The sequence below is a fragment of the Suillus paluster genome (genome assembly GCF_016628075.1).
Source record: "Suillus paluster strain FC165 chromosome Unknown EDB91scaffold_43, whole genome shotgun sequence".
Lineage (NCBI taxonomy): Eukaryota > Fungi > Basidiomycota > Agaricomycetes > Boletales > Suillaceae > Suillus > Suillus paluster.
Window position 1 is genome coordinate 77125 of NW_024537603.1, and position 26496 is coordinate 103620.

At 47.0% G+C, this 26496-nt stretch overlaps 10 protein-coding genes across 10 annotated transcripts; 5 read left to right on the forward strand and 5 right to left on the reverse strand.

The window, feature by feature from the left end:
* Window positions 1-64: 64 nt before the first annotated feature.
* On the forward strand, window positions 65-1370 carry EDB91DRAFT_1348254 (uncharacterized protein). Its single transcript, XM_041325957.1, has 5 exons — window positions 65-488; window positions 542-549; window positions 604-749; window positions 833-1076; window positions 1248-1370. The coding sequence occupies exons 1-4, from the start codon at window positions 109-111 to the stop codon at window positions 989-991; spliced, it is 693 nt and encodes a 230-aa protein (XP_041175202.1). The 5' UTR covers window positions 65-108; the 3' UTR covers window positions 992-1076; window positions 1248-1370.
* Window positions 1371-1651: 281 nt separating this feature from the next.
* EDB91DRAFT_1056206 (uncharacterized protein) lies at window positions 1652-2341 on the forward strand (the record flags this gene model as incomplete). The annotated part of the gene is made up of 3 exons (XM_041313987.1): window positions 1652-1980; window positions 2030-2156; window positions 2207-2341. 3 exons carry the CDS (start codon window positions 1652-1654, stop codon window positions 2339-2341), a joined length of 591 nt encoding a protein of 196 aa, XP_041175203.1.
* A 929-nt stretch (window positions 2342-3270) lies between these two features.
* Window positions 3271-4691, reverse strand: EDB91DRAFT_553972 (uncharacterized protein). The gene is made up of 11 exons (XM_041327695.1): window positions 4510-4691; window positions 4423-4453; window positions 4344-4376; window positions 4216-4292; window positions 4104-4158; window positions 3956-4048; window positions 3796-3906; window positions 3704-3744; window positions 3596-3653; window positions 3473-3545; window positions 3271-3414 (listed from the first exon to the last, which is right to left on the reverse strand). The coding sequence occupies exons 1-10, from the start codon at window positions 4543-4545 to the stop codon at window positions 3508-3510; spliced, it is 573 nt and encodes a 190-aa protein (XP_041175204.1). The 5' UTR covers window positions 4546-4691; the 3' UTR covers window positions 3271-3414; window positions 3473-3507.
* A 1086-nt stretch (window positions 4692-5777) lies between these two features.
* EDB91DRAFT_554006 (uncharacterized protein) lies at window positions 5778-7321 on the reverse strand. The gene is made up of 14 exons (XM_041327696.1): window positions 7172-7321; window positions 7101-7110; window positions 7026-7045; window positions 6945-6977; window positions 6791-6887; window positions 6710-6738; window positions 6623-6653; window positions 6544-6576; window positions 6410-6486; window positions 6293-6347; window positions 6146-6238; window positions 5989-6098; window positions 5906-5937; window positions 5778-5845 (listed from the first exon to the last, which is right to left on the reverse strand). Exons 1-12 carry the CDS (start codon window positions 7214-7216, stop codon window positions 5989-5991), a joined length of 633 nt encoding a protein of 210 aa, XP_041175205.1. The 5' UTR covers window positions 7217-7321; the 3' UTR covers window positions 5778-5845; window positions 5906-5937.
* Window positions 7322-15669: 8348 nt separating this feature from the next.
* On the reverse strand, window positions 15670-15929 carry EDB91DRAFT_1034600 (uncharacterized protein; the record flags this gene model as incomplete). Its single annotated transcript, XM_041312776.1, has 2 exons — window positions 15670-15789; window positions 15831-15929. Coding segments are annotated over 2 exons (219 nt in total), but the record flags the coding sequence as incomplete, so codon positions are not given.
* Window positions 15930-17926: 1997 nt separating this feature from the next.
* EDB91DRAFT_1144107 (stress-activated map kinase interacting protein 1-domain-containing protein) lies at window positions 17927-21211 on the forward strand. The gene is given in 11 exon segments (XM_041319128.1): window positions 17927-18139; window positions 18197-18973; window positions 19026-19765; window positions 19820-19894; window positions 19941-20201; window positions 20215-20216; window positions 20256-20484; window positions 20541-20617; window positions 20671-20748; window positions 20799-20982; window positions 21032-21211. 11 exon segments carry the CDS (start codon window positions 18117-18119, stop codon window positions 21121-21123), a joined length of 2538 nt encoding a protein of 845 aa, XP_041175207.1. The 5' UTR covers window positions 17927-18116; the 3' UTR covers window positions 21124-21211.
* A 1664-nt stretch (window positions 21212-22875) lies between these two features.
* EDB91DRAFT_1144122 (uncharacterized protein) lies at window positions 22876-23777 on the forward strand. Its single transcript, XM_041319129.1, has 5 exons — window positions 22876-22978; window positions 23046-23120; window positions 23174-23278; window positions 23334-23477; window positions 23525-23777. The coding sequence occupies exons 2-5, from the start codon at window positions 23088-23090 to the stop codon at window positions 23570-23572; spliced, it is 330 nt and encodes a 109-aa protein (XP_041175208.1). The 5' UTR covers window positions 22876-22978; window positions 23046-23087; the 3' UTR covers window positions 23573-23777.
* A 126-nt stretch (window positions 23778-23903) lies between these two features.
* EDB91DRAFT_1144125 (uncharacterized protein) lies at window positions 23904-24872 on the reverse strand. The gene is made up of 2 exons (XM_041319130.1): window positions 24694-24872; window positions 23904-24636 (listed from the first exon to the last, which is right to left on the reverse strand). Exon 2 carries the CDS (start codon window positions 24504-24506, stop codon window positions 24282-24284), a length of 225 nt encoding a protein of 74 aa, XP_041175209.1. The 5' UTR covers window positions 24507-24636; window positions 24694-24872; the 3' UTR covers window positions 23904-24281.
* A 119-nt stretch (window positions 24873-24991) lies between these two features.
* On the forward strand, window positions 24992-25616 carry EDB91DRAFT_1144126 (fungal hydrophobin). The gene is made up of 3 exons (XM_041319131.1): window positions 24992-25126; window positions 25179-25340; window positions 25394-25616. The coding sequence occupies exons 1-3, from the start codon at window positions 25022-25024 to the stop codon at window positions 25439-25441; spliced, it is 315 nt and encodes a 104-aa protein (XP_041175210.1). The 5' UTR covers window positions 24992-25021; the 3' UTR covers window positions 25442-25616.
* EDB91DRAFT_1144127 (ribosomal protein S8) lies at window positions 25593-26488 on the reverse strand. The gene is made up of 2 exons (XM_041319132.1): window positions 26439-26488; window positions 25593-26389 (listed from the first exon to the last, which is right to left on the reverse strand). Exon 2 carries the CDS (start codon window positions 26382-26384, stop codon window positions 25920-25922), a length of 465 nt encoding a protein of 154 aa, XP_041175211.1. The 5' UTR covers window positions 26385-26389; window positions 26439-26488; the 3' UTR covers window positions 25593-25919.
* Window positions 26489-26496: the final 8 nt, after the last annotated feature.

The window sequence follows — 26496 nt, forward strand, 5'->3', positions numbered from 1 at the left end:
AACTCGGAATGACACTCAACACAATGATGTGAGCCATCCCGTTTTGTACAATGCTCAGTGCTGTGTCATTGCCGACAGGCCCCTATTTTGCTCGTCTCTTTTTCCTTAATGATGGCTGATAGCAATTCCATAACTATCGTACCTTCCTCGTACGACACAATTTCTAAGTCTGCGCCATCAGCAGATTCCATCCAATGCAGACCACCATCTGTATTTTCCTTCCGGCAGAAACGGAAAGATGTTCTATCTCGCATCCACGATATTGTCTTCACTCCCGGTTTCCGCTCTTCCTGTGTTGCACAGGATGTGAACTTCTGCGCTGCTGCTCTCGCAGCTGCAGAGTTCTCCAACCTCTTGCAAACACGCAATATTGAGGGTCACACAGCGCTGTATTGGGCAATTGTGAATAGACGGCCAGACGCCTTGTCGGCTCTTGCTGGATTCATTTCCCAATTTTCGTCTGTTTGCACTTCTGACTTGCGTTTCGCGTGCATGGCGATGAACGCCAGACATTGTTCATGCGGTTGAATTTGGGAAATAGTATCAATTGTAAGTGTTTGTAATGCCTACCTGAGCGCACTGATTAAGTTATTACGCCCTCAGCACCCAAGGACGAGATTTTGAGACGCTCTTTGGGTTGTCTGCCAGATGAGATTTGGGTGCATGAACGATATGAACGGTACAACACCAAGTCTGTTGCTTGCATTCACATCAGAGAGTTTCAGAAACGCCTGCGTATTACACAGAATGTGGGTGTAGAATCTGTCGCGTGGGGTATATGGTTCAATCTCTCGTGTTCATCACGCTGATATGATGACGGAAATCCCTGCAGGACGTATATGGTGGTTCCGCACTCGTATGGGGCATCAAAGAAGGTGGCATCTCGTGCTCGGTCTTTCGCAGTAAAGCTCTCCGGCACAACTACACTTTGATTTTGTGGTGGAAACTCACGAAAGGAAATCTAGATGTGCAACCCTACGTCAAGATCTGAGGGCCTGGTCTGAGTATGTTTGAATTAACTCGAAGCCAAGATGATTTAAGCAACCCTTGTCTGCTCCATCATTGGCTATGCAGAGCTAAAGGAACAAACGAAAATCAGGAACCTGATGTTAATATATCTAGATTTGTCGTAGAGTTGGACGATTAGGTGATGGATGAGTAGGTCTTCTCATCTCGATTCAAGTTACAGGATGTTTAGAGCGGTCACAAACATATTTTGTGGCTCTTCTTTGACGACTCGCACTCACTGTTGCTTTAGCAATACCAAATATGTGGACTGCGATGGCACCCTCCATGCAAGGGTGGAGATAAAATCGTGTGTCAAGTTGGAATCCCGTCAGCGTCGACGGGAAACGGGACCACGCTCCGTGTCGCAATCGATGGTGACGAGGTACTTAATATGAATTAAAACAGGTGTCTACCACAGAGTGATGCATTGATGTATGTGTATGTGTGCTCACACAAATCTCCTATATACGAATGGTCGAACGTGTAATTTATATAATTCTACAAAACATTCGAATGTGCATGTAAGTCATTCTCAGATGTAGGGGTCTTGTGTCTGATAGCTGTCGGAATTCGGCCGGGTATGTCGGCGCGCGCATGCACGTGACCCTCTCAAACCTTGATCTCTTTCCAAGACCACCTCTCAATGGAAAGCCTTCAAGCACGCATCGACTCCTTCCTCAAATCCAAGCGCGTCAAAAAGAATTCAAAGTCAAACTCCACTTCAACCACTGTCAAATGGCCCCATCCCACCTCTTTCAACGCCAACCCGAATACCCTCGCCGAAGCAGGCTTCTTCTGGGTACCAAGCTGGGAGGACAGGGACAGCGTCGCTTGCTTTCTCTGTCACAAAGAGCTGAGCGACTGGGATGAGGAGGATGATCCGTTCCAGATCCATTGGAAGAAGTGTGGCAGTACTTGTGCATGGGCAATAGTTCGGTGCGGACTCAGCGAGGATATTGCAGAAGATGGAAGGTGCGTTCATGCGTCTTATGAGCATATGACACGTTCACAAGAACACTAGCTTTTCATTCTTGAACAAGAAGCGCTTGCCAACGAGTAAGGCGATGGAGAAGGCGCGTCTTCAGACATTTGGCGAAAACTTGTGGCCTCATGACACGCAAGATGACCATGGCGCTAGCTCCAAGAAGGTGCGTCTCACGCTTATTTGCGCGTAATTTAAGTCACATTCGTCATTTAGATGGCTCACGGAGGGTTTGTATACACCCCTCAAACAAAGGGCGATGATACCGTGACTTGCTTGTATTGTAATCTTTCACTGGGCGGCTGGGACACGGACGACGATCCAATGTACGTTCATGAATTCTGCCCTTGAGACATAAGATGGCTCATCTACGACAGACGCGAACACCAGAAACGCGACACCAAATCCGGTACCAAGTGCCCATTCTTCAGTGCATCAGGCAGCAAAACTCGCACTGTTTCACGAACACGGCTGAAGAAAGGCGCTGTTGATATTCCGCCCGATCCCAAGCCTGAACATTCCGACTCCGGTGATGAACTTGCGCAGGCAGAAGTTGTCGAGGAGGTGCAAGCACCCAAGACAAGACGAAAGGGACGCGCTGTCTCCACGTCTAAGCCACCGGCCAAGCCTAGATCGACTACGAAGACTAGCAAGAAGCCCCCAGTGAGATCGTCTAATTCGGCACTGGCAACACTGTCCGAGGCTGAGTTGGTAGCCTCAGAAGCTGAGACCGACACGATCGTATCGGAAACGGAAAGTGTTACGTCAGAAGCAATCGTCGATATGCCTGCAGGATTGGACAACACTCCTGTGAGACGAGTACGCATTCAGGACGACCTTCATAGCACCCAACAGCCCAGCAATGTAGGCGTGGACGACCCTAAAGACACACCTCGTCCTCCCCCGCGACCCGAAACACCAGATGACGATGACGTACCTATGGTTGATGAGACGTCAAAAGTATGCAGTCCTCCCGTTTCCAGTCCACCCTACCCTCCATCGCCACCTCCACCGACACAATCTCCAGAACTCGCAGCCATTCCTACTCTCCAGCCAGAAACGCTGACTACTGAAGAGCGAAGCCTCACGGTCGAGCAATGGATAAGACGGGAGATCGAAATTAGTTATGAGCAACTCATGCAGGACGGGAAGAGGCAAATCTCATTATTCGCAGGGAGGGCAAGAGAAGTCCGGCAGATTATAGAAGCACTATGATTGAGTTCTGGTCACCTCTGTAGGATCACTTTATGGGTTGTGCAATAAGTTAATCTCAGTCCGGTGAAAACCTGAGCGCAACTTGAACATGCAAATTCGATTCATCATATGAAAGTGCGAATGTCTTGCTTTCTATATTACGACTGTTTCACAATAATAGCTTCCACTCGGGGAAGTGAACCCCGTAGGGCAGTCCTTGCCGCATTAACCTTCACAAATATTTGTAAGATGACGGGAAAAATCTAGTATGTGAAATGGTCCACTGACAATATCATGCATTCGAGTGCGAACACGTCTCAAGTTCAACGTGTGTCCACTGAGAGTGTAGTATTATCCCAGGCTCAGACAGACCATCAAGCTGAGTAGTGCCGCAAAACTGTAGGTGCATACGAGTAACGACGATTGAATGCATGATGATTTGAAACGTCCCAAAAAGATCTGAAATATACTGCGACAAAAAAAGATCAGGATACTCAGTGCATTTAGATCAGTGCATACCGGTAGGTATACGATGGTTAGAATATTGAGCACCGATAGTGCTGGGATGGAATGGTTAGTTTTGTTTTGACAGCCATGAACGTAATACTTGCTTAACCCAGTTCCGAAGTAAAAAATGTTGTGTTGCAGAAGGATATCAAGCAGCAGACATCCTCTTTCACGGTACGCTGAATATACACGAATCATGGTGAGTATTATGATCTCTGCGGAAAAAATAAACACTCGACGACATCTGTAGTTACGGGATCTCACCCAGCTCGAATGCTACCAGAAGTGACCAAGGAGCTGCAGCCATTTTGTTGCGTGACGGTGAGTAGCAACCCCAACCCGCGCCCCATAGTAGGACTGTTGTCGACGTCTAATGAGTGATTTGAACGTGGCTCTTCTCGGACACACTCACGTTCCAACCGATTCGAGATTGCTGTGGTCATTACCACATCCAACATCACCAGGCACTGGAGGTCCAAACAGGAATGTTCGGAATAAGTACTGGAAAGCAATTGTATGCGCACAAGTATCGTCGACAATATAAGGCCCATAATGAATTTCTTCCGTCCCCATAATACATAGGTGCGAAGGGTGAAGATACCTGGAAATCCCGTGAGCAATCGACATCTATACACTAGAAAATTCGTAATACCTTCTGCACAAGCCATGGAGAGCGAAGCAGCACCTGAAGGACGAACTTAGAGCGGAACCAATCGCATTACAACACTTACCATACCACACTGAATGTAGAGATTTACAAGTCTACATCAGCGAATTCTCAGGGTGGCGGGCAACATCTATTTTCTTCAAGTGCTTACCACAAAATGTTCATTCTGGAGATGATTCACTTCCATATCCTGCTTAGCTGGGAGTTGACGATAGAGTATGTTATTTGGACTCACTGCCTATGGATAAACAGAGCAACAAGCCTGGGAAATATCTTGTCGTGACATAAAGAATGTTCCCTTTCTTCCACGGTAGCCCATAAATCAAATATATCTATACACGCCAGTCAGTCTGTGGATCGACAGGCCAGTACATCTCACGAAGATGAAATCACCTCCTGGTCCAAGGTCAGGAAACAATCGTAGACCTGTAGTAACCAATTATTTTGTGAAGGCTGGACAGATGGCAAGAGTGCGCACCCAAAAAACTGCTAGTGATACTAGCAAGAGCCCCGTCAACTATGTCACAGAATATCACGGTGAAAATGGTAGCACCGAAAACATACTGCCAGTACCATAGCACTTATATGTCAGTGATACGCAAATGTCGCCAAATATTAATTACTCACATCCCGGAACTGGAGGGTTAGGTCGTTGGAGGTTTGTAAATTCATATTCTTATGAGTGAGTCAGTATGGATGAGGTGCTAGTGTCGCCGGGCATGGTTAGGTGGGATATAAGGCAACCAGCAATTCCAAGTTTCCAACCAGGGGCCCATCGCGTAAAGCGGACCCATTATGTTGGTCTCTATCAGGATCCTATGTGTCATCAAGCTAAGCAATATGTAACTTATCAAGGCTGGTTCAAGGCGCCTCACTTTTGTATCACGACAGAACGCACCGGGTAGCATACACGCCACTGACCCTTTACGACTCAAGGCTGTCAGCACGTCTCCTTTAAATACCCGCTGAGCAGCCTGTGCCTGCAATTTACCGCAATAACATGACACCCTAACGACAGGAAGGGTTTGAACCTGCTAAAACACGTTCATTTAGCTCTAAACTAGTCAGGCATAATGCAAAAATATCTTGAGTGACAGCAAATCTAACACTAACCGATCTATGAGCTCTCCACAAACACCTTGCCTTTCTCGATGTTCTTCTTGAGTTTAGGCAAGAAGGCCTCCATTAGCTTTTCTTCTTTAGCGGAGAGAGGCCCGAGTGGGTAAATTTTCTCGCCTCATTGGCCTTCACAAATATTTGCCAGATGACGGGAAAAATCTAGTATGTGAAATGGTCCACTGACAATATCATGCATTCGAGTGCGAACACGTCTCAAGTTCAACGTGTGTCCACTGAGAGTGTGGTATTATCCCAGGCTCAGACAGACCGCCAACCTGAGTGGTGCCGCAAAGTTGTAGGTGCATACGAGTAACGACAATTGAGTGCATGATGATTTGAAACGTTGCAAACACATCTGTGGAGTTGTACTGCGAAAAAAATATCAGTACAACTCGGTCCATGTCGTGCATTCATATCTGTGCGCGCACCGGCAGGGCTAGAATATTGAGCACCGATAGTGCTGAGATGCAATGGTTAATTTGTTTTTGACAGCCATGAGTGTAATACTTGCTTAACCCAGTTCCGAAGTAAAAAATGTTGTGTTGCAGAAGAAATCAAGCAGCCGACACCTTCTTTCACGGTATGCCCAATATACACGAATCATGGTGAGTACTATGATCTCTGAGGCAAAAAATAAGCATTCGACTATTTATGTTTAGGGATCTCACCAAGCTCGAATGCTATCAGAAGTGACCAAGGAGCTGCAGTTATCTTGCTTTGTGACGGTGAGTAACAACCCCAACCCGCTACCCATAGTTGGACTGTTGTCGACCACGATGAGTGATTTGAATGTGGCTCTTCTTGGACATACTCACGATCCAACTGACTCGATATTTGCGTCATAATTACCACATCCAAGATTGCCAGGCACTGGGGGTTAAATAGGAAGATGTGTCAAAGTTCGGAATACGAGAAAGTAACTGTATGCGCACGAGTACCGTTGACAACATCAGGCCCATAATGGATTTTTTGTTTCCCCATAATGCATAAGTACGAAGGACGAAGATACCTGCCAGTGGAGATCTCATGAGTAATCTGCGTGGATACACTGGAAAATTCGTAATACCTTCCGCACTAGAGATGCAGAGCGCAGCGGCACCTGAAGGACGAACTTAGAGCGGGACTAATTGCACCACAATACTTACCATACCACACCGAATGTAGAGAGTTACAAGTCTACATCAGCGAATCCTCAGAGTTGCGGGCAACGTCTATTTGCAATAAGTTCTTACCACAAAAAGTTCATTCTGGAGATAATTCACTTCCATATGATTAGCTGGGATTTGATGGTAAAGCATGCTATTTGGACTCACTGTATATGCATACACAGAGCAAGAAGGCTGGGAAGTATCTTGCCATGACATAAAGAACGCTTCCTTTGTACCACGGTGGCCCGTGAATCAGAGATACCTAACACGCCAATTAGCTTGTCGATTGACAGGCTACATCTTGTGAAGATGAAATCACCTCCTGGGCCAAGGTCAGGAAACAGTCGTAGACCTGTGACCAATTATTTATGGCGGCCGAAAAAAGGGGATGACTACGCACCCAAAAAGACATCAGTGATACTAGCAAGAGCCTTATTAGCTATGTGACAGAATACCATGAGCGAAATGATAGCACCGAAACCGTACTGTCAGTGTAATACTTATAGGTTAGTGATACGCAAATGTTAACAAATGTTAATTACTCACATCCCGGAACTGGAACTGGAGGTCGGTGGAGGTTTGTAAATTCATACTTGAAGGGAGAGCCGGTATATCATAGTTAGGTTGGATATATACGAACCAGCGATTCCAACCAGGGGCATCACGTTAGAGCTCTTTTGCCACGACTCGTCAGATTGAGGATCACATGTGCGGCGTGCCAGCCAAGCAAGGGTTTTTTGCATCACGATAGAACGCACCGGGTATCAAAAGTACACACCGCTGACCCTTGTACTCAGGGCTGTCAGCTCACGTCTCCTTTTAATACCCAATATTTCACATCCTTGGAGTAAACGCTAAGTGGCCTGTGCCTGCAATTTGCCGCAACTTGCAAGACACCCTCGATAGCTGACAGGCAAGGTTTGAACCTGCCAAGACACGTTCGTTTATGCGCGAGCTGTAAACTAGTCGTGCATAATGCAAAAGTACTTTGAGTGATGGCAAATCTAAAACTAACCAATATACGAGCTCTCAACAAACACCTTGTCTTTCTCGATGTTTTCTTTAGTTCAGGCAAGCAGGCCTTCATTAGTTTCTCTTCCTCAGCGGAGAGACCCAAGTGGGTAATTTTCTCGACAGCACTGGACTATAGAATACTTGACTATGAATCAACTGGACGTCTTGCTTCCTTCACTTATGCCAAGCTCCACATTAGACCAGAAGAAGTCAATGCCCTGGTCCTTGTACAGAGGGCTCTCGACAAAGGTAGGCATGATGACACCTTTCTCGCTGTTCAAGCCCCGTAACAGAGAGTTGGTGAGTGTTACGCCGAAGTATAACGCAGGCAAACAATAATCAATAAGACCAAAGGTCTGTTGATACGTTCAAGACAACAGTCTTAAGAACGTCCAAAGTCAAGTCTAGGCTAAGTACCGAAGAGGTAACTTAGAATCAAGTCAGATGTTCAGAGGAAAACCAGCGTAGGTTAAGCTGAAGAATCAGAGTCACCTAGCCAGGGTTTATATAGTATACTGGGTACAGGGTATGACGTAATAATAGGTATGTATCAGTAAGCACATGTGTAGTAAGCGTGTATCAAGGGAAAAAGAAGCAAGATAAGCACAGCCGTAACATCACCCCCTTCTTATGTGGAAAGTCCCAGACTTTCACTCAAGACCATGACGCCGATCGTCCTCAGTTCCTCCAAGTCCATCTAGGGCTTCGAAGAAACCTCTTTCCTCCATGAGAATCAACGTCAATTGTTGAAGCTTCTCTTTGATGTCTCGGATGCTATAGTCAAGAGAGAAGAGCTTGTCTTCTCTGTACTCGGCATTGTGCCTTTCCAAGGTGTTCTTGAGACGATCTCCTAGTCGATAGAGGTCGTAGAGGGCATTAAGAGCGGGGTCAGTGTCAATAGCATATTTGATGGGGTTTTTGAAGAGTTTGGACGACAACATAATCCTACGGCGAAGTCTATGATCTTCAAGATCGGACAAGTAGGGGTCAGTCACTACTCTCCAAGGAGCTGCTCGTCGACGAGCTGCAATGCGCTCACGGTTATGGATAGTGATGGGGTTAGCAGGGGTATCGATAAACGTGGGAATAACTGGTTCGTTAAATATTTGATATGGGGACGATTGTCCCGATGGTGGTAAGGGAGAAGTCGGACGAGGGGGTTCAGGAGAGTTCCTTTGACTGATAGTCATATAGTGAGGACGTGGGGAGAAGACAGGAAATCTGAGGTTGGGAATGGGGACATTCGGGGCACTATTGTGTGTGATGACGAGATTTATGTCTTCGTCGCTGGAAGAGATGTAGTTGCGTCCACTGGTAGAGGGCATGGTCTGAATGGTTGAGTGATGATGGTTCGAGTTGAGAGGGGAATGAGTCGATGTGCCTGCTTATATCTGTTCAAGATTTCAGTGGAGTTGGTTAAATCAGACTCTGACAACCATTCATTATCGGCCGATGGATAACCTTTCCATTTGACAAGGAAGCGTTGTCGTGAGAGAGTTCCTTTATGTCCGAGGATGGCTTCTACCTCATGTTCTTCTTCTCCGTCAATTAGGTCAGGAGGTGGCGACGGGAAATTAGGACCGTGTTCTTCATTCTCACGATAAGGGGTAGGAAGTGCTGCGTGGAATACTGGATGAACACGCCATTGGCTCGGGAGTTTTAAACGGTATGTGACTGGTCCGAGGACTTCCGAGATAAGGAAGGGTCCTTCTCTTTTGGGTGCTAATTTCCTATTGGGGTAATTGAGATGAAGGTTCTTTGCTTCTAGCCAAACCTTGTCGCCTTTCTTAAAGGGTGTGAATGATCGGGTGATTCTTTGCCTCATGGTTTGTCTAGCGAGTTCATGTGAAGATAAGGCTTCTTCTCGAGCCTTCTGGAGTTCTGATATTCTTGCTTCGACGGCTGGGAGATCTGATTTCTCGGTAGCCAATGGTAATGCTTGAGGGTGATATCCCATCATGAGATAGAAGGGAGAAGCGTTTCGTGCGGAGTGATGTCGGGAGTTATGTATGAACTCTGCCATGGGAAGTTTCTCTGACCATGAGGTCTGATCATTCGCACAGAAGATGCGAAGTGTCATGAATGTTACCAACTGCATCTAAATTTCGATTATCAAACCCTAAGTCACCTTATCCGATAAGATTAGATTAGATAGATCCCTGATAAGATAAGATGGATAACCGATTAACGATCACTATCTTGAATTCACATCTATACTACATTGACGTCATTCATCTATATCCGTAACCCTAGATCATCATCTCTTTAGAAGTCCTACGATTAGGCAACGGGTTACATCATAAGCATCTACACGCCTCTATGATCGAACCATAACCGAGAGTCCTTTACGAGCCAACTCTCGAAGAGTCATCATCCCTTCACATCGCACACCTTCACTTCCCACACATGACATGTTAAGAGTTACCTCTGTCATTCACCGAATCCCTTACATAAGAACCTGTTGCACAGTCACAGCTAAACCCTGAACCCCTATCACAGAAGCGCCACTCATAGAGAAGCATGCTCATTACCGAAGACCCTGGAGAAACCCTTAGATCTGATCGCACCCGATACATCTCCAGATCCCATCTCTTATCGAGATCCTTAATCACCGCTCGAGACTTCTTGTCACAGAACTCTCTCACACCCTTCTTAATATCCGCTTACCCTGAATAGAAGCAGTCCCTGAGAACCCTGCTTAATCACCGATACCCCTATGAACCCTTTTCCCCTTCTTGTAGTTGATTGGTTGATAAGACGCCCTATACCCTAGGTGCAATGTTATGACCGTATATAGATATATCACAACCTTTCATACTCAGATAGCTCCGCCCCAATAGTAGTATATAGTTTAGGTCGTAGTCAGTAGTACTCCTTAGACTTAACCTCTTCGTTCTTACGTTATCGTAGGCCTAGATGTTCCCTCTCAAAATCCATCCTTGCTTTATCCTCTTCAGACGAGTCCTGTGGTGTGATCCAAACTCCAGACACCTACTAGTTAGGTTAAGGGACGTTGGTCATAACACGAAGGTACACTTCTAATTCTTGGTTTACTCGTTCGGTTTCTCCATCTGTTTGTGGGTGGAAGGCGGTAGAGAGTGCTATTTTATATCCGAGAAGTCGTCCTAACTCTTGCGCAAACTTAGCTGCAAACTGAGGTCCTCTGTCGGAGATGATCTTGTCATAGAGTCCGAAGTGTGTATAGACGCGGTTGAAGAATACGTCGGCGACTCCTTCTGCATCAATTGTCTTGTTGCAAGGCGTGAGCACCACCCCCTTCATAAGCCCATGGTCTACCACGACCATGATAGAATCGTAACCATTTGATGGAGGAAGGTCCACGATGAGGTCAACGGAGCATTGAGCAAAGGGGCGGGATGAAGTGGGGGGCGGGAATAGGACAAAGTGGCGGCGCCGTAGGGTGAGTGTTGACCTTATTCTGTTGGCAAACAGCACAACCTTCAACATATTTGCGAATGAAGGTGGGAAGGCCTGGCCACCAGTAGTTACGAGAGAGGATTTCTTGAGTCTTAAAACGACCAGGGTGACTGGCAGTAGGGGAATCGTGATGCAAAGAGATCAGTTCTTTCCGTAGAGGACCTGGAGGGACGTAGTTACGACCCTTGAAGGTAAGAATAGCATCGGAAAAGGTCCAATCAGAGAGTGCCGATTTCATAGGGAGGGGTAGGGAGGGATTAGAGAGGGCATCAATGGTTTGCTGAACTACAGGATCTACTGAGGAAGAAATGCGAAGTTTCTCCTGCATGGAGCTATTGATGAGGTTAATGAACAGTCCATTGGGGAGGACAGTGACATCGGAATTGTCCTTAGCGTCAATGGGGATATGATCAGGTCTGCGGGATAGGGAATCTGGGACAGAAAGGTCTTTGCCGGGTACGTGCTGAAGTTGAAGGTCAAATCGAGAGAGGAATAGGAGCCAACGAGCTTGTCGACAATTAAGTTGTTGGGCTTGGCGGAAGTAAGTCAAATTTTTGTGGTCGGTCATGACAAGGACTGGGAAAGGGGATCCTTCCAGGTAGTGACGCCAAGCTTCCAATGCTCATATGATAGCTAACAGTTCCCGGTCAAAGATTTGATAGTTCCGTTCTGCCGGTGAGAAGGTTTGCGAGAGGTAAGAGCAAGGGTGCCAGTCACCATTAGAGTCTTTTTGAAGAAGAACGCCACCGATAGCATAGAGGGATGCATCAATGGCGATTGCGAACGGTGCGTCTTTGTCAGGGATGGAAAGTACAGGAGCAGAGAGGAATCGGTTCTTCAAGTCGGTAAACACCTTATCGCAAGCTGATGACCAATCAAAGATAGCATCTTTCTTCGTAAGATCAATGAGTGGTCACGCGATAGTGGAATAGTCGGCAATGAATCGGCGATAGAAGTTGGCGAATCCCAAAAATGATCGTACATGTTTGACAGTCGTGGGTTGTTCCCATTTGACTACTCCGTCTAGTTTGACTTTGTCCATGCAAATTTGTCCGGGACGGATGAGGAGACCAAGGTATTCAACTTCAGTGGTGTCAAAGACACATTTTTCGGGTTTGAGGGAGAGCTGGTGATCACGAAGTTGTTGTAATACTCTCATTGTTCGTTGATGATGGGATTCGAGGTCTTTGGAAAAGATTAAGATATCGTCCATATAGATGACCATCCAACCTTCGTCTATCATGTCGGAGAAGATGTCGTTCATCATTGCCTGGAATGTTGCAGGGGCATTGCACAGACCGAAGAACATGACCGTTGGTTCAAAGAGACCTCTCGATGTCTTGAATGCTGCTTTCCATCTATCTGGACCATGAATTCTGACATTGTTATATCCAGCATGAACGTCCATTTTAGTGAAGATGGTTGCGCCCTTTAACTTGTCGATAAGGTTGGGAATGCGAGGAAGTGGATATGCGTCCTTTACGGTTGCATCGTTGAGTCTTCTATAGTCTTGGCATGGGCGAAGGGATCCGTCTTTCTTTCCTACAAAGAAGAAAGGAGATGCTTGTGGAGATTGAGATGGTACAATGGTTCCTTTTGCCAGATGTTCATCTACGAATTCATTCATCGCCTTTTCTTCTGGTGCAGACAATGGATAGATTTTGCAAGAGCGTGGTTCGAAATCGGGTTTCAGTTTTATCTTGTGGTCGAAAGGTCGAGACGGTGGTAGAGTGTCCATGGCTGCTTTGTCGAAGATGTCCTTGTACATGTGGAAAACTTCGGGCACAAGTTCTTTGAACGTCTTTGGCTTTTCCTTTGCATATGCTTCTTGTGCCAGTTGTTGAGCAACATTTGCAGCCTTTCATACGGGGAGAGGAGAGAACATGAATCGAGCGGAGTTAGGAACTTTAGAGATTCTGTTTGTTCGGGACAGGAAAGAGAAGGTCGTGGGGATGTGTTCTTGTGTGAGTGGTGAGTCGAAATTGATTTTCTCATACATTCCCACAAATGCTTCTCCTTTAACATCAGCGATAAGAACTTCGTCATCTTGCAGTTCTTCTATTATCTCTTCATGGTCTTCTTCTTCTTCTTCGGGTAGAAGTTCTGGTTGATTCTCGGGGTTTTCTTCCGAGGATATGTATGCTTCTTTGTCTTCGACTTCTTCTATTTTTGGTTGCATAGAAGCATGTTTGTTTCTATCTGAGACGAGGGTTTGAATCATGATTGGGTCTTCTTCTAGCGAGATTTCGCTTTTGGCCCAGTCTATTGTTGGATTTTCGTTTTTGAGCCAGGGAAGTCCGAGGATGATGTCTTCGCCTCCTAGAGAGGTAATGAGGAAGGTAGCGAACATGGTTCGGCCACCTGCTGAGAAGAATAGATTGCAGGCTTTACTAATGGTCCCTGCTTTGTTCTTCGTTCCATCCACATTCCAGACTTTGATTTGTGAAGAGAGATTGTGAGTTGAGAAATTGTTCTTTCGTACGTATTTCCAGTCAATGAATGTTCCAGTGGCGCCCGAGTCAATTAAGGCGGCTGCTTCAGCGGTTTTATCAGACTTGCAGGATTCGATCGAAATAGGAATGCGCGTAGAATTCGAATCGCCTACAGAAGATACAATGAGTCCGATAGATGTACTAGGGGTTTCCGATGCCGGTCCGGTCTCCCCATTTAGAAATCCTTCTTAGAAGAAGAAGGTACTTTCAACGCTTTCCAAGCTTTCCAAGCGAGGAATTCCTGATATTCTGCGTCTTGATCGTCTTGTTCGATCTTGGTTTCACGGACCGGTCGTCTGGCTGGTATCTGCCAACCAGGGGCAGATTCTCTGTGGTTGGGGCAGTCCTTCATAAGCCCTTTCTTTCCACACTTGAAGCAGAGTCCTAATTTGCGACGTCTGTCTTGTTCAGAACGAGAAAGTCGCGCATTGCGAACTGTAGTTGTTTCTTCTTCTTTGTCGATGTCGACCTTGTCTATATCCATTGCATACGGGTCGTTCTTCTTTGAGAAGCCTCCTCCAGAGCTCATGAGTAGCCTTCTAGATTCATATTCTCTAGCGGCTTCGATCCATTCTTTGATAGTGGCGGGCATCTTTTCTCTCATGAGGATGGCTTCTTGGACTTCTTTCCTGAGTCCTTGTCTGAAACACGTTGTTTCGACGTCTGCATCTATGCATCATGCTTCTGCTGAGATTTGTTTAAAGTAGGCAATGTATGCCGAGATAGTGGAAGTCTGTTTTGCTCTCATCATTATATTGACGGCAGTGAGTGTGTCATTCTTAGGATAGAACACCGCTTGGAATTCGTCGATGAATTCGTCCCACTTCCCCATAGGGGTCGCGGTATCATGTTTCCTATTAATACATCCTGTGGCCCATTGCTGAGCGTGTCCTTTAGTCATGAATGACGTTGCGAATGCAATGCATTTTTCATGATTGTCGTAGACAGTCTTGTTCACGGTGATATATGTGGAAACAGTTGCCCACCAGGCCTTGGCCTGTTTCTGTGATCCGTCAAAGTTTGGTGGTCTGTTCAAGTTGAGTTCACCCATTTTCTTAGATGGTGATCTAGGTACGGATGGGGGAGGCGGAGTCGGGGATCTAGGTGGTGGTGGTGGGTTCGATGGTCCTGGTTGATCAGGTCCGTATCCTTCTATGTATTCGTTGTTATCCTGTTGGATAGGAGAACCTGGTTCAGAGAAATGTTCTTCTTCGTCGTGTTCAGACTCCGAGGAGTACTGTCGTTGGTCGCGATAAGCCACAATGTATCGTGACGACTACTAGGGTAGCGTCATCTTGTGATAGAGCTTAACCTTTTGTTATGCCGAAGTATAACGCAGGCAAACAATAATCAATAAGACCAAAGGTCTGTTGATACGTTCAAGACAACAGTCTTGAGAACGTCCAAAGTCAAGTCTAGGCTAAGTACCGAAGAGGTAACTTAGAATCAAGTCAGATGTTCAGAGGAAAACCAGTGTAGGTTAAGCTGAAGAATCAGCATCACCTAGCCAGGGTTTATATAGTATACTGGGTACAGGGTATGACGTAATAATAGGTATGTATCAGTAAGCACATGCGTAAGCAATGAGGCGTCTGAGTAATACCGAACTAAATATAACATGATAAGAGACATGCGTAGTAAGCGTGTATCAAGGGAAAAAGAAGCAAGATAAGCACAGCCGTAACAGTGAGTTTGACACCAACATATGCCATCGAGAGGGTGGCGCTACCACACCATCTTTAGCCTTCACGCCCTCATCACCACCGAACTGGATGCGGTGGAATGAGCCTTGTAAAGGTCGTCTGCGATAGCTTTTATGGGTGTGTCAAGGACTCAATGCCTGCAATACCACTGGCAAAGCGAGTGGCAGGGACAACATCAAGGTTTGTTACCGAACAAGCATACAAGGTCATAAACGCCAGCCTTCTTGAGGGTGGAGGCAACTATGGAGCGCTTGTTCCACTTACATTGAATAGATCGTCACACGTCATCTACCGAAGGTATTAGAGCAGATGAACTAATGAGTTGTATGACTTACACTGGGCTGAAAGGCAGTCACTATTGTGCAAGAAAGTGTTAGGATATGGAGCAGAAACACACCTTTCTTGGGACACCAGCAGGGATAATGATGCCTTCGACACCATCAAGGGCCTCATCGAGTTTGTCAGCAGGGTAACCATCGACCTTGAAACCTGATTGAACAAACGAATGGTTAACATACTATGTAGCGAGTAACGCCGTCCCCCATTGTGAGTGCCAACATGGTTTACATGTGCTGCAACACCGGGTGCGCCACGGATATCATAGAGACTGAGAGAAGTAACGAGGGGGCCAGTCTTGCGAAGGAGTGACAGTGGTTGTCAAATGCATCCACTAGCGCTAAGGACAATGTTGAAGATATCTCCGAGCGACCCACAAAAACTGTCCGTGAATCCTATGTATCATAATGAGTGATGAGTCCCACCACGTGACTGCTGTGCAGCATTCAGCTGTAACATTGTCCCCCACTCAGACTGCACTTACCAATGCTACCATGCTCGTCACCCCAGTCATTTCCGAAAGAAACATTGGTAAGGAGAAGTAAACATAGGCGACGAAGAACAGGTAGGGCCTGTAGGATAGATTCTGAAAGATGGGTTCTGTCAGATTTAGCGATGTGGAAAGCTGTAGTACTTGCCCGTATCCCAGCAGCCTGGATGTCCAACAGGCTGAAATAGATATTCAGCACAAATAAGAGATTGACAAGTGCCCGAACCACGGCGCAAAAGAGGACGTCGTGTGGTACTGGCTTCAGCCAATTGGCCACGGAAGAGACTGGTGGCTGTGTGATGAGTACAACGGATATCAGGCGGCAGCCATCAGCAATCAGGCCAACAAGGCTGAATTCCTCCACTGCTTGTCATTTTGTTGGGATCTATGAGAATTTGGGATTCGAACTGAGCGGGCGTGACCCCAAAGACCAGTGCTACACACAAGGTCAGTGTATCGTGCATGCAGATACTAGTAACTAAACTGATGACATACATTGAAATCGCACTGGAGCTGTATATTATATCTTGACGGTCCATCGGAGTAGGATGGCGAAGAACTGCAGTGTTCAGAAGAGAAAGGCTGAGAAATGTAGAGGCCTGTTGACAATGACGAAACTCGTGGCGGGGTGGTCAGAGATTAGTTAATGAGATGGAGAAAAGGAAACCTCTCAAGAACAGCGAAGTTTTAAACTGCGTCATCGATATCAATGTCATTGTGAACTTAGACTCGTAACCAGTCTGGACTACGTCTTTGAGGTTGATGGCTATGCCACTCGACTTGTCCGTAGTATAGTATACGCCAGGCTGGCACGAGCCCTTACTAAATTGATCCAAGATTGAGGCTGACATATTGAAAAATGTCGCAGGTCATATTATGTACCGTTCCGTAGTACTTCTTCTAATTTGCATTTGTGAAGGAGTAGTATACATTCCAGACCACAATCTGAATCTAAATGTGTGGCTGTGCAGCGTGACTTCGACAGGAGGCAAACAACTTGTTAGTATGCCTCGCAAAAGACAGTAAAATGCAAACTTGGGTGCTTACAATCACAGCAGTCAGAAAAAAAAGAAAGCTAAGTATGTTGTATCATTATCGTCGACCATGACAGCGCCCAAACTCTACGATTTGATTGTTTGATTGTTTCCGAACGCGCAGCAGAAATGGTCGCTGGCTAATTGTAACTCTGTACGCGTCCCATATATATCAGAGGGTGTGGCTTCCAAAGCGCAGATTAATTGAGTTGGCTGTCAGTGCCAAAGTCGGAGATGGGCCGAACCTCCTCCTTCCTTTGAAAGCTCCGTATATAACAAGTGAATTTATCCATGTCGCGAAGCTGTTGATGCGCTGATGCGGATAGGCGTAAGTTGTCGAGATGGACTCGTATTGTCTCCATAACCCATTCCTACCAAGAAAGAGCTAGAGAACGTGAGATGCAGTGGATGGTTTTTACAGACAAGATGCACTACAACGACTTGCTAGACGAGGCCTACTGCCACAGAGTGCCCCTCAATGCCAAGAGGGATCACATGAAACCTATCAATGCAGGATTTCAAGACCACGAAACAATATGTAGTATGTCTCGCAGAGACTCGAGAGTGAAGAAACAGTTCATAACAACCGATGTTGTGAAATCGTGACGATGTCTTCTCCTCCTCGATTTTTGTTTTGTTACATTAAGTACCGACACCACTGGTAATAATTTAATCAATAGTTTATTTCGCTGCTCTTTGTCTGGTATGCGAGGTTGCTGTACACTTACCGGTTACCGGTTATATGCATACTTTGTATTTACCCGGTCAACAAGTTGGATTGGTAACGGCGTGCCTGTCTATCACTAACTCTGTATGTCAGTTGTCTAACCAACACCTCGAATTTCCAAATAACGAGCTTTGTCTACTCAGGCCCAGGCTTAGCTCAGGCTCTATTATCTTCACTGCTCTGAAATACCTGAAGGTTGAAGTTGTCAGTTTTTGTCCTGCTGGCAAGGTCAGGGCACGACCGAGCTGGTGGATGCCATGTCTCTCATTAGTGACCCAGGGTACGCCTGGTAAGGTCTGGATGACTCCAATAGTGCACTCATGCCTTTGATTTACAGATACTTAGTCCACAGTCTAAGATTGTCCTACCTGCGTAATGTCGATGATCCATATGGCGGACGTATAATCTCCCTGAGCCCATCCTACACCTCAAACCCTTATATTCTCGCAGCCTCACTTGCCGATGTTCATCGTTGGCCAGAACTCGAATATCCCTCTAGTCCACCTATATCAGATGATGAATCGGAGGCTCCTGATAAGCCCTCCTCTGGTTTCCCTGGAGCAACTGGTCTTAAACACCACCAAACTATCATGGGCAACAGATCGGGAGCGTTTGGTTTGAGAGTGTCCGGTCGACGCGCTTCTACGTCGAAGAGAGCCTCTCTCATCGCAAATAGAGCTAATATGCGTAACGAGGGAGCAGATGCGACCGCACTTGCCGCTCCGCCACGCGTCAACTTCATTGCTGCTAGTGATGCTGATACGCGTCCAATCACTTCAGAGCATGGTGATATTACGCAACCTATACCTGTACAACATCAACCCGCACTAAGGAAAGATGATGTCCCTCCTGAGCTGCCTCCGAAGGACGTTCCATTTGTGCCGAAATTCAAAGGTGCGGCCGAAATGGAAGCAAGGCGAAGATTGCGAATGATGGCGCGCCGCGGTGTCCCAGCTTCCATGCCAAAGGCACCCTCTGTGACGACACGTAGCCTCAATCCCGACCTCTCTTCATCCGACGACGAGGATGGCATGTTGGAGGATGATAACGATGACGACTTTGATTTGGTCGCTCCAGGAGATGACAATATGGATGAAGCTGACGAATTTGATCCGTACGGCGCTGTATCTGCCGCATGAATGGAAAGCTCACTGCCTTATATATAGAGTTTTTGCTGCGACCCGAGGCATCAACTCGGACAGCGCATCTGATGAGGCCTCCATTCTCTCAGGGACTGCCTCAGCGCTGTCTGGGTCCAATCTTTCCACGCTAGAAACGTCGCCGTTTGTTGTTACCCACCCTCGGGCACGCTCACGACTCAGCCCCGTATCTGAACATCGTGCTGTGGATGAAGCTCACGAGGGGTCTCCTCCAACCCTTCATTCCAAGCCTATCGAGACTTATTTCGAGATGATTAGCCCAGCGCCAAAACCTGTTCAGCGATCTGATCCGCTACCACCCAAGCAAGAGACGCGAAGAAGAGGCGTCTCAATCTCACTACCTGTTATCGACACTCCGTCCGACATGACATTCACACGCAAGCTTGTCGTACCAGCGCGCCCGCATGCATCTGCTCTGACCGCTATCCTTGCTTCGTCCGGCGGTCCCGCTAACCCATTCAGTGAACTCTATGGTGCCATATCTGGACGGGGAGAGACGGCCTCGATGGACGTCAAGGTTTTCTTTCCGCATGCAAAAGAACCTCGTGGTGATCATATGACTCTGCACGTGCGAAAAGACGCAACCATCGAGGAAGTCATTGGTTTCGCGTTATGGACGTACTGGGAAGAGCGATGGATGCCTGAGCTGAATGACGGTGTGAAGGACGATGACCCGAAGCTCTCTGCGATAGGTTGGATCATGCGCATTGCGGAGGATGATGGTGAGGTCGATGAGGATTTCCCGCGTATGTCCCAGTTCTTTGCTTGGCATAAAAGAAAATTCATACTTATTTGTACAGCACCCGACCGCACAGGCAAAATCTCAAAGTTCGGATTTGAAGCGTTCGCTATGCTAGCTGCTACTCCACTTCAAAGTACGGCACCTTTTCTTTGTTTGCCGAAGCTAATTATCCTGCTCAGTACAACAAAATGAACAACTGGAGAGCAAGATACAGCGACGTCCTTCGAGAGTTATGGCAGCACCAAAGAAACAGGATTCAGGACCACCAGGCGGGTTGACGTTGCCATCCGTCTCCGGCGCTGCAAGTACCATGTTCGGTACAACTCCAATTTTATCATCTTCTCTGGGTCCTTCGTCAAGCCATGGGCCTCAGCTATTCTTGCGTATTCGTGTTGCAGACACCGCTGATGCAGTCCACATATCGACCACCATTCCCGTGTAAGTTGGATTTGCCGATGTTGCCCTCTTCCCCCCTCACCACTGAGTACAGGTCAGCCGGTATGTATATGCAGGAGGTACTTGAATTAGTTTGCCGGAAGCGCAAACTGGCAAACCTCAAGGACTACGCTCTGATCGTCAACGAACTCAACATGCTGGCGTACCTCGACCGCACAGTTGCTAGTCTCGGCGGTAGGCGCGAGCTGACGCTGGTCAAGAGATCCACGCTGCCTCAACTGGGGATTGAGCCCGAAAGCAGATCAGCACGCACCACGGACCCGAATGGTACCAGTGAACATCTTACGCTCAGTACAGCTGCTAAGTGTTTTTTCTTTCTCCAGCTTCTATTTCGAAACGGATGTCAGATGTCCCAGAGATGCAGTTAAGCGCTGCAGCTGACTACGCAACGGCATACAAGGTTTGCAACCCTTTCCTGACTGTGTTCCTCTCGGTTTTGATTCTTGATAAAAGAAATATACCATTTACCGCAAAATGCCTATGCTAGCTCGTCAGGAACGCACTTTGGCTATCGATGGTGTTTATATCCATGTAAGCTCCTCCGTCACCATAAAAGCTTCCTAATGACAATCTTCCTCCAGATCATGCCATCCACAAACAGGGCCAAAGCGGTCTTTGATAGTGGAAAGACGGTGTCATTTCATATCAAGAGCATCATCCAATGCCAACAGTCCGCGAAATCGTCAACGCTATTCAAGATCATCGTGCAACGGGACAGCGGGAGCAAGCGCTACGACTTCGAGGCGGATACGCCGAAGCTTGCAGGTAAGTCGAGGTATTTGTCGTCATCTTACCGAGCTGATGTTGGTGACAGGTGAGATTGTGCAGACCATACGGATGCTGAAATCCCACTTGGAGCGTTCCAGCACTGTCAACCGCTCGCGCCGCAGCAGACAAGTGGTATAAATAATTCTCGTTTTGTATCGCTGTTTTATCGTCATTGTAATGCAGAAGGAACGACTGCTCCTTTGTTTATGGTCTGCCTATGGAAGACTACTTAGTATTGGCACACTGAGTGACGAACTAACTCAACAGCGAATTCCTCCTCTCTGTCCGAGTTTAAACGACCTCCTCTAAGTCGGTACCCGCTACTCAAACTTTCTCGAAGGCTGATCGCAAAGTTCTTGAGAGACGTGGACCTACGAAAATGGTCAGGGGGACACTCATGCAAGGCCACCCGACAGTGCTCCACATCACCTGCCATGTTATCATAGCGACAGTGTAAGCGAGGACTACGAAGAAGGCAGAGAATCAAGGCAATGAGTGGAACAGGGTGACAATTCAACATTTTGCGTCTCTATCCTGCTTTTTCCTGCGCAGAAGCCACGATCTGTTGATCACGGTGCGAGATAGCATTGACAGCTGCTGCTGCTCAATTTGGCTCAGGTCCATCGGGGGGGTAACTTTCCCAGCATTTCTCGAACCGGAGCGCGAACGTTGTCAGTGGGTAACTGGCAGGCTGTTGATGTTGAGCGCTAAGCGGGGACTCTACGCACGAGGTAATTCTATGTACCGCAGGTGTGACCAAGTATGTGCGACAAGCACCAAGCGACGCCATCACAAAATGTTACTTAAGGCTTTGTGCCCCTAACTGCAAGTCGTACTTCTTGAGGGTTTTGAGAAGCACAATGGTGGTAACTGTCGTCTTTATGTAAACCAATCGGGGATCATCACACTTACTCGTATTGTCCCCTTCCGCTAACTTACACGATTCTGAAGGTCTGCAACTCGATCTCCTTCGACGGCTTGTCTCATAGTCCAGACAAGCCTGTCGCCAGTCTACGATCTCTTGCCTCGACTGCATTTTGTCGGACAAAAATGATCTAGCTTTCGAGGCACTGGTATGGTGAATAGTGAGTCGCGGGCCTTCGGGGACTGATCTAATAAACAAAGTATAATCTCAGTCTCTTGAAAGAAGCTCTGCTAACGAACCATGTACCTAATAAACAAAGTATACTACGAACTCAGTCGGTTTCTTCTAGCTGATACGACGACACTATTAACTTAGATCTCAGTCTCTTGAAAGAAGCTGAGATGCGCTCGTGCTACTGCTGGCGATCTTATAGTAAGTTGCGTAGAAACGAAAAATATATCAATCGAAAAAGTACCATATTGCAGGACACGAGCCGACGTCAATACGTCAATGTCCATTGTGGCTTGGGCTCGGACCTGTCACTCTCCTCTCAGCTATCTCGGGTCGTTCGGAGTCTAACAACTGGGTCGCCAACTCGCTGTGCATACCCCCATTGCATAACTTCACCAAGATGTCTCGATCGGAAAATAACGAAGACGGGCGTTCTGACCGCGACACGTGCGTTGATGAGGATTTGCATGCAACTTGTAAGTAATAGCGTGCATATAGTACGCACGTACAATATTTATTCCACTGCACATGGAAATAACGTTAACAAAAGACGCCGCAAAGACTCTCAGCAGTTCGACAATGATAGGCAATCCGCATACTTTATTCTCCAGTAAAAGAGCCACAACAATGGACGAATGTCGGGCGAGATAAACGGACATGGCCATATTTCGTGGTGATGAAGCAACGGTCTTACGAATGCGCACTCAAGCTCCACTTGACGAAAATTCTACCAGGTGCTTGAGGAAGTTAACGGGCTGTTTCTGCATGGACAGGCACTACCCTTCGAAACAGTAAATCGTACGATGCAGTAGTCGAAGTGAGCAACACTTACAACACATGAATCCAGGACATGCAGCGATACCTCTACCATTTTAGTCGTGGCCACGTCGGTGCTAGGTCGGTTGTCTGCAATTACAACGATGCTGGTCCGCGGGAGTTGATTTGAACGTTGAAATTCGCAAAGAACCAACGGACTTCTACACGCTACAGGACACACCGTCGAACAATGGGGATGTATAAAGGATCAGGCTGTATGGAGGTTAGCTTCAACTCCACCTCTGTACATACCGACATTAACGGTCAACCCCCAAGATGTTGAAACATATCGTAGCTCTCTTATCCTTGACACTATTTGTCATTGCCGGCGACTCGCAGTGCAACACCGGAGAGATTAAGTGCTGTACCCCGAATTCCACGGTATTTTACCAAATGTCGCCTGGCGACATGATTTCTCACTTCCTTTCCACAACAGTCCTCCAAGGCGGCAGAATATGTTGCGCAGAGGGGAATCGTTAAATTCTGGGCAGAGGACGAGTGCTCGGGGGCTATCGTTGTGGGCACCTCCACAGGCTGCAGTGGGAACCAAGAGCCCGTATGCTGCGAAAAGAACACCTCTGTGAGTCAGTGGTTCTTGTCAAAGTACCCAAATTGACCTTCTTTCAGGATGGCGTGGGCTCTCTTGGTTGTGTACCTATTAACGTCAATGTATGATCACCGCGAGGCTTGGAAAGCAACGATCTCGTATATCAGTGCGGGTGAAAGGGTGGACACCGCAGCTGTATTAAAGAGCGCACTACAGTATTGTTTGCAGCATGGACAGATTCGAGCCCAAGCATGGAAATATATTGAACATTGGAGTGTATTGGATGTCATACAGATCCTCAGTGTTCACCAAGAAAATACTTAATTTGTCACTTGTCTATAAGCGAAGAAGCTTCCCAGACAAACGAGGCAACACAAGTGTTCCGTGACACCGACGTAATCTGAATCATGATGTGGATGTTAATTAGGCGCAAAAGGCGGGCAGTTATGTAATCTTTACATTGCTTGCCTAAAGTATTAGAATGAAAGTTGGATGAAAGATTGAATATTTAGGCATACAAGGCTATAGTATCTCGAGGATCTCGGGCATAAGCTCGGTAGTGAATACGACAATCGCGGTCACGTGATAGTCGCGTCAGGCCGCGGGTGTCACGGTGCTGGACAGGAAAGCAAGTCATTGCCGAATGCTTCTAAGTTCCACAACCGATTGTCGTGTCCAAAAATGGGAGGTTCAAAAGGCCCGCAGCCTGGAGAACACATGAATATTCCGTTGCGCAAGTAGCAGCCTTGCAGCAACTCTTGATCATTCATCTGCTGAAACAGCAACCCCCTTGCGAGTTTCAGATTTTCCCCTTGATAGACGCACTAACCTGATGTTTTAAGCAGCGGTGACTCCGAGCGAGCGGACCGATCTGCCTCCTACTTGGACCAAGAGGGAATTGTAAACGCCACGGCCTATGCCTTTGGTCGGTCTCCGTGCTCTGGCATTAGCGTTGCTGCACTTCCTCGGGATTAGTACCGCTAACCGGTAGCCCATTTGCAGACTCCGAGGACCAAGCAGGGACAATACGACGGCGGCGTGGAGTTTTTTTGGGAACGGCATGTGTAGAGTATTGTAGTTCTATCCGAATCGGCAGAAATCCCAAGTTCGAGGAGAGGTGTGTGCGGTCGTCGGTAAGGTCATCAGCAAATTTTATTCGGGGCCTAGACTCCACAGCACTGCAAACGCTGATCTAACAATCAGAATAAAAAATTGACAACAGAAATCAACCGACGAAAATGACACTGACGAGAACGAGTGTCCAATCAGCATTCGAAATGACGGATCATCAAGATCTGTACGGAAGAAATATGCACACCATCAGAATCTAGAAGAGTCTTCAGTCGAAGTCTTTGTTTTTGATGTGGAGATTGAATGGTACTCGAAGCTTAATGAACTTCGCATGAAGGGGTGCTCGTTGATGGACCTGTCGTGTTTACTATAAATTTTTTGATATGACAATGGAAATTCTCACCTCCAGTAAGATTCCGTAAACCGAGAATGCATAAAAGCAAGGCAGAAAGACAACAATAATCCCAACTCTACTCACCGGGTATAATCAGCTTCCACCTCTAAAAATGATCGCCAGCATCTTCGCTCTCCTTCCGTTTGCCCTCTTTGCTGCTGCTCAGAGCAGTCAGTGCGATACTGGTACCATCCAGTGCTGTCAGAGCAGTACCTCTGTGAGCTCAATCATGAACAGCATGCAATGATATTCTAATTGCAAATTTGTAGTACTCGGGAGCACAATCCATCTTTTACGAGCTCGGCCTGGTTGATGTCGCTGCAGTGGTAGACGCTGTTGTAGGTCTCGAGTGCTCTGGCATTACCGGTGTCGGTACTTCTTCTGGCTGCACGGGAACCCAGCAGCCTCTTTGCTGCGAGGATAATAAATACGTGAGTGCCAAATTATCCATGAGTTTAAGATTCAACCAACGTGCCCTCCCCAGAATGGCGTCATCAGCCTTGGCTGTACTCCAATCGGTGTCAATGCTTGAACAACGGATGCTGGTGCAGGGATGGAGATGGAGGTGCTCTGGTCTATGTGGGACAGTATACCATTATTTGATGAACATTATTCTCGTGTCACCACGCTCCTTGTTGTAAACTCATCAGTACAAGTACCATGATACCTTCCTGTTTACCAATGGAACTATTACTGTCTCATTTTCATTATGATCAAAAAGAGCGTCAACATACACCTCTCCGAGACTCGTGATATTGTGACCACAGTTGCGCCTAGTGCCTACACAAGTGCGTGGCGCACCTTTGTCAACAGCGTGATCACCAGAGCTATTGGCATCAACTTCCCGGCATTATGAAGATATTGAGTATCAAAATTATGCACACGCCTCAGATGATTTCGACAGGTGGAAAGGTTTATTATGATATATGCAGAACTAGAGAGTAAATTGAGCTTCAATGAAGGAATGATGTATAATTCCTATGCGCACCAATAACAGGCCTTTAATGGGATCAACGAGCTCGACAAATTACCTCTCCATCCAAATTTAGCTGCAAAGCCTCTCGCGCCTCCAACCATTCATGCTCCTTGCTTTTTGTCCGCACCACCGCAATTTCACCCATGCCCAGCGGTTTGATTGTCTGCGCCCTGCGTCCGGAGCAAATCCGTCGCAACTCCCCGATGTCCATAAAGATGCGTCTACTGGGTCTACTAATGAGTTCCATGTCCGAAAGCACAGGCCGGTCGTCGCGGTATTTGAGCTCAGCCCATATACGGCGCTGGGCTTCACCAACGCGGAGAAAGTCAGTGGGAGAGGGTGACTCGATGGTTCCACGCGTGACGTTGGAAATGAAGCCGGTTCGTAGGAGGATGCTTAGGATCCCGAGGTTTTGCGTTGTGTGGTCCACTGCTATTTTGTGGTGTCGTGCTCGAAAAGCATTTTGTACGCGAGCGCATAGGTCGTATGGTAGAGGCATTGTAACTACGTAAAATATGTCAGTAGAACACAGGTGTGATGCAATTGAACGTACGAGACACTTAGACCTTGGATGAGCGGGGATTGGCAAGCAGTGAAACAACTCAAACCGA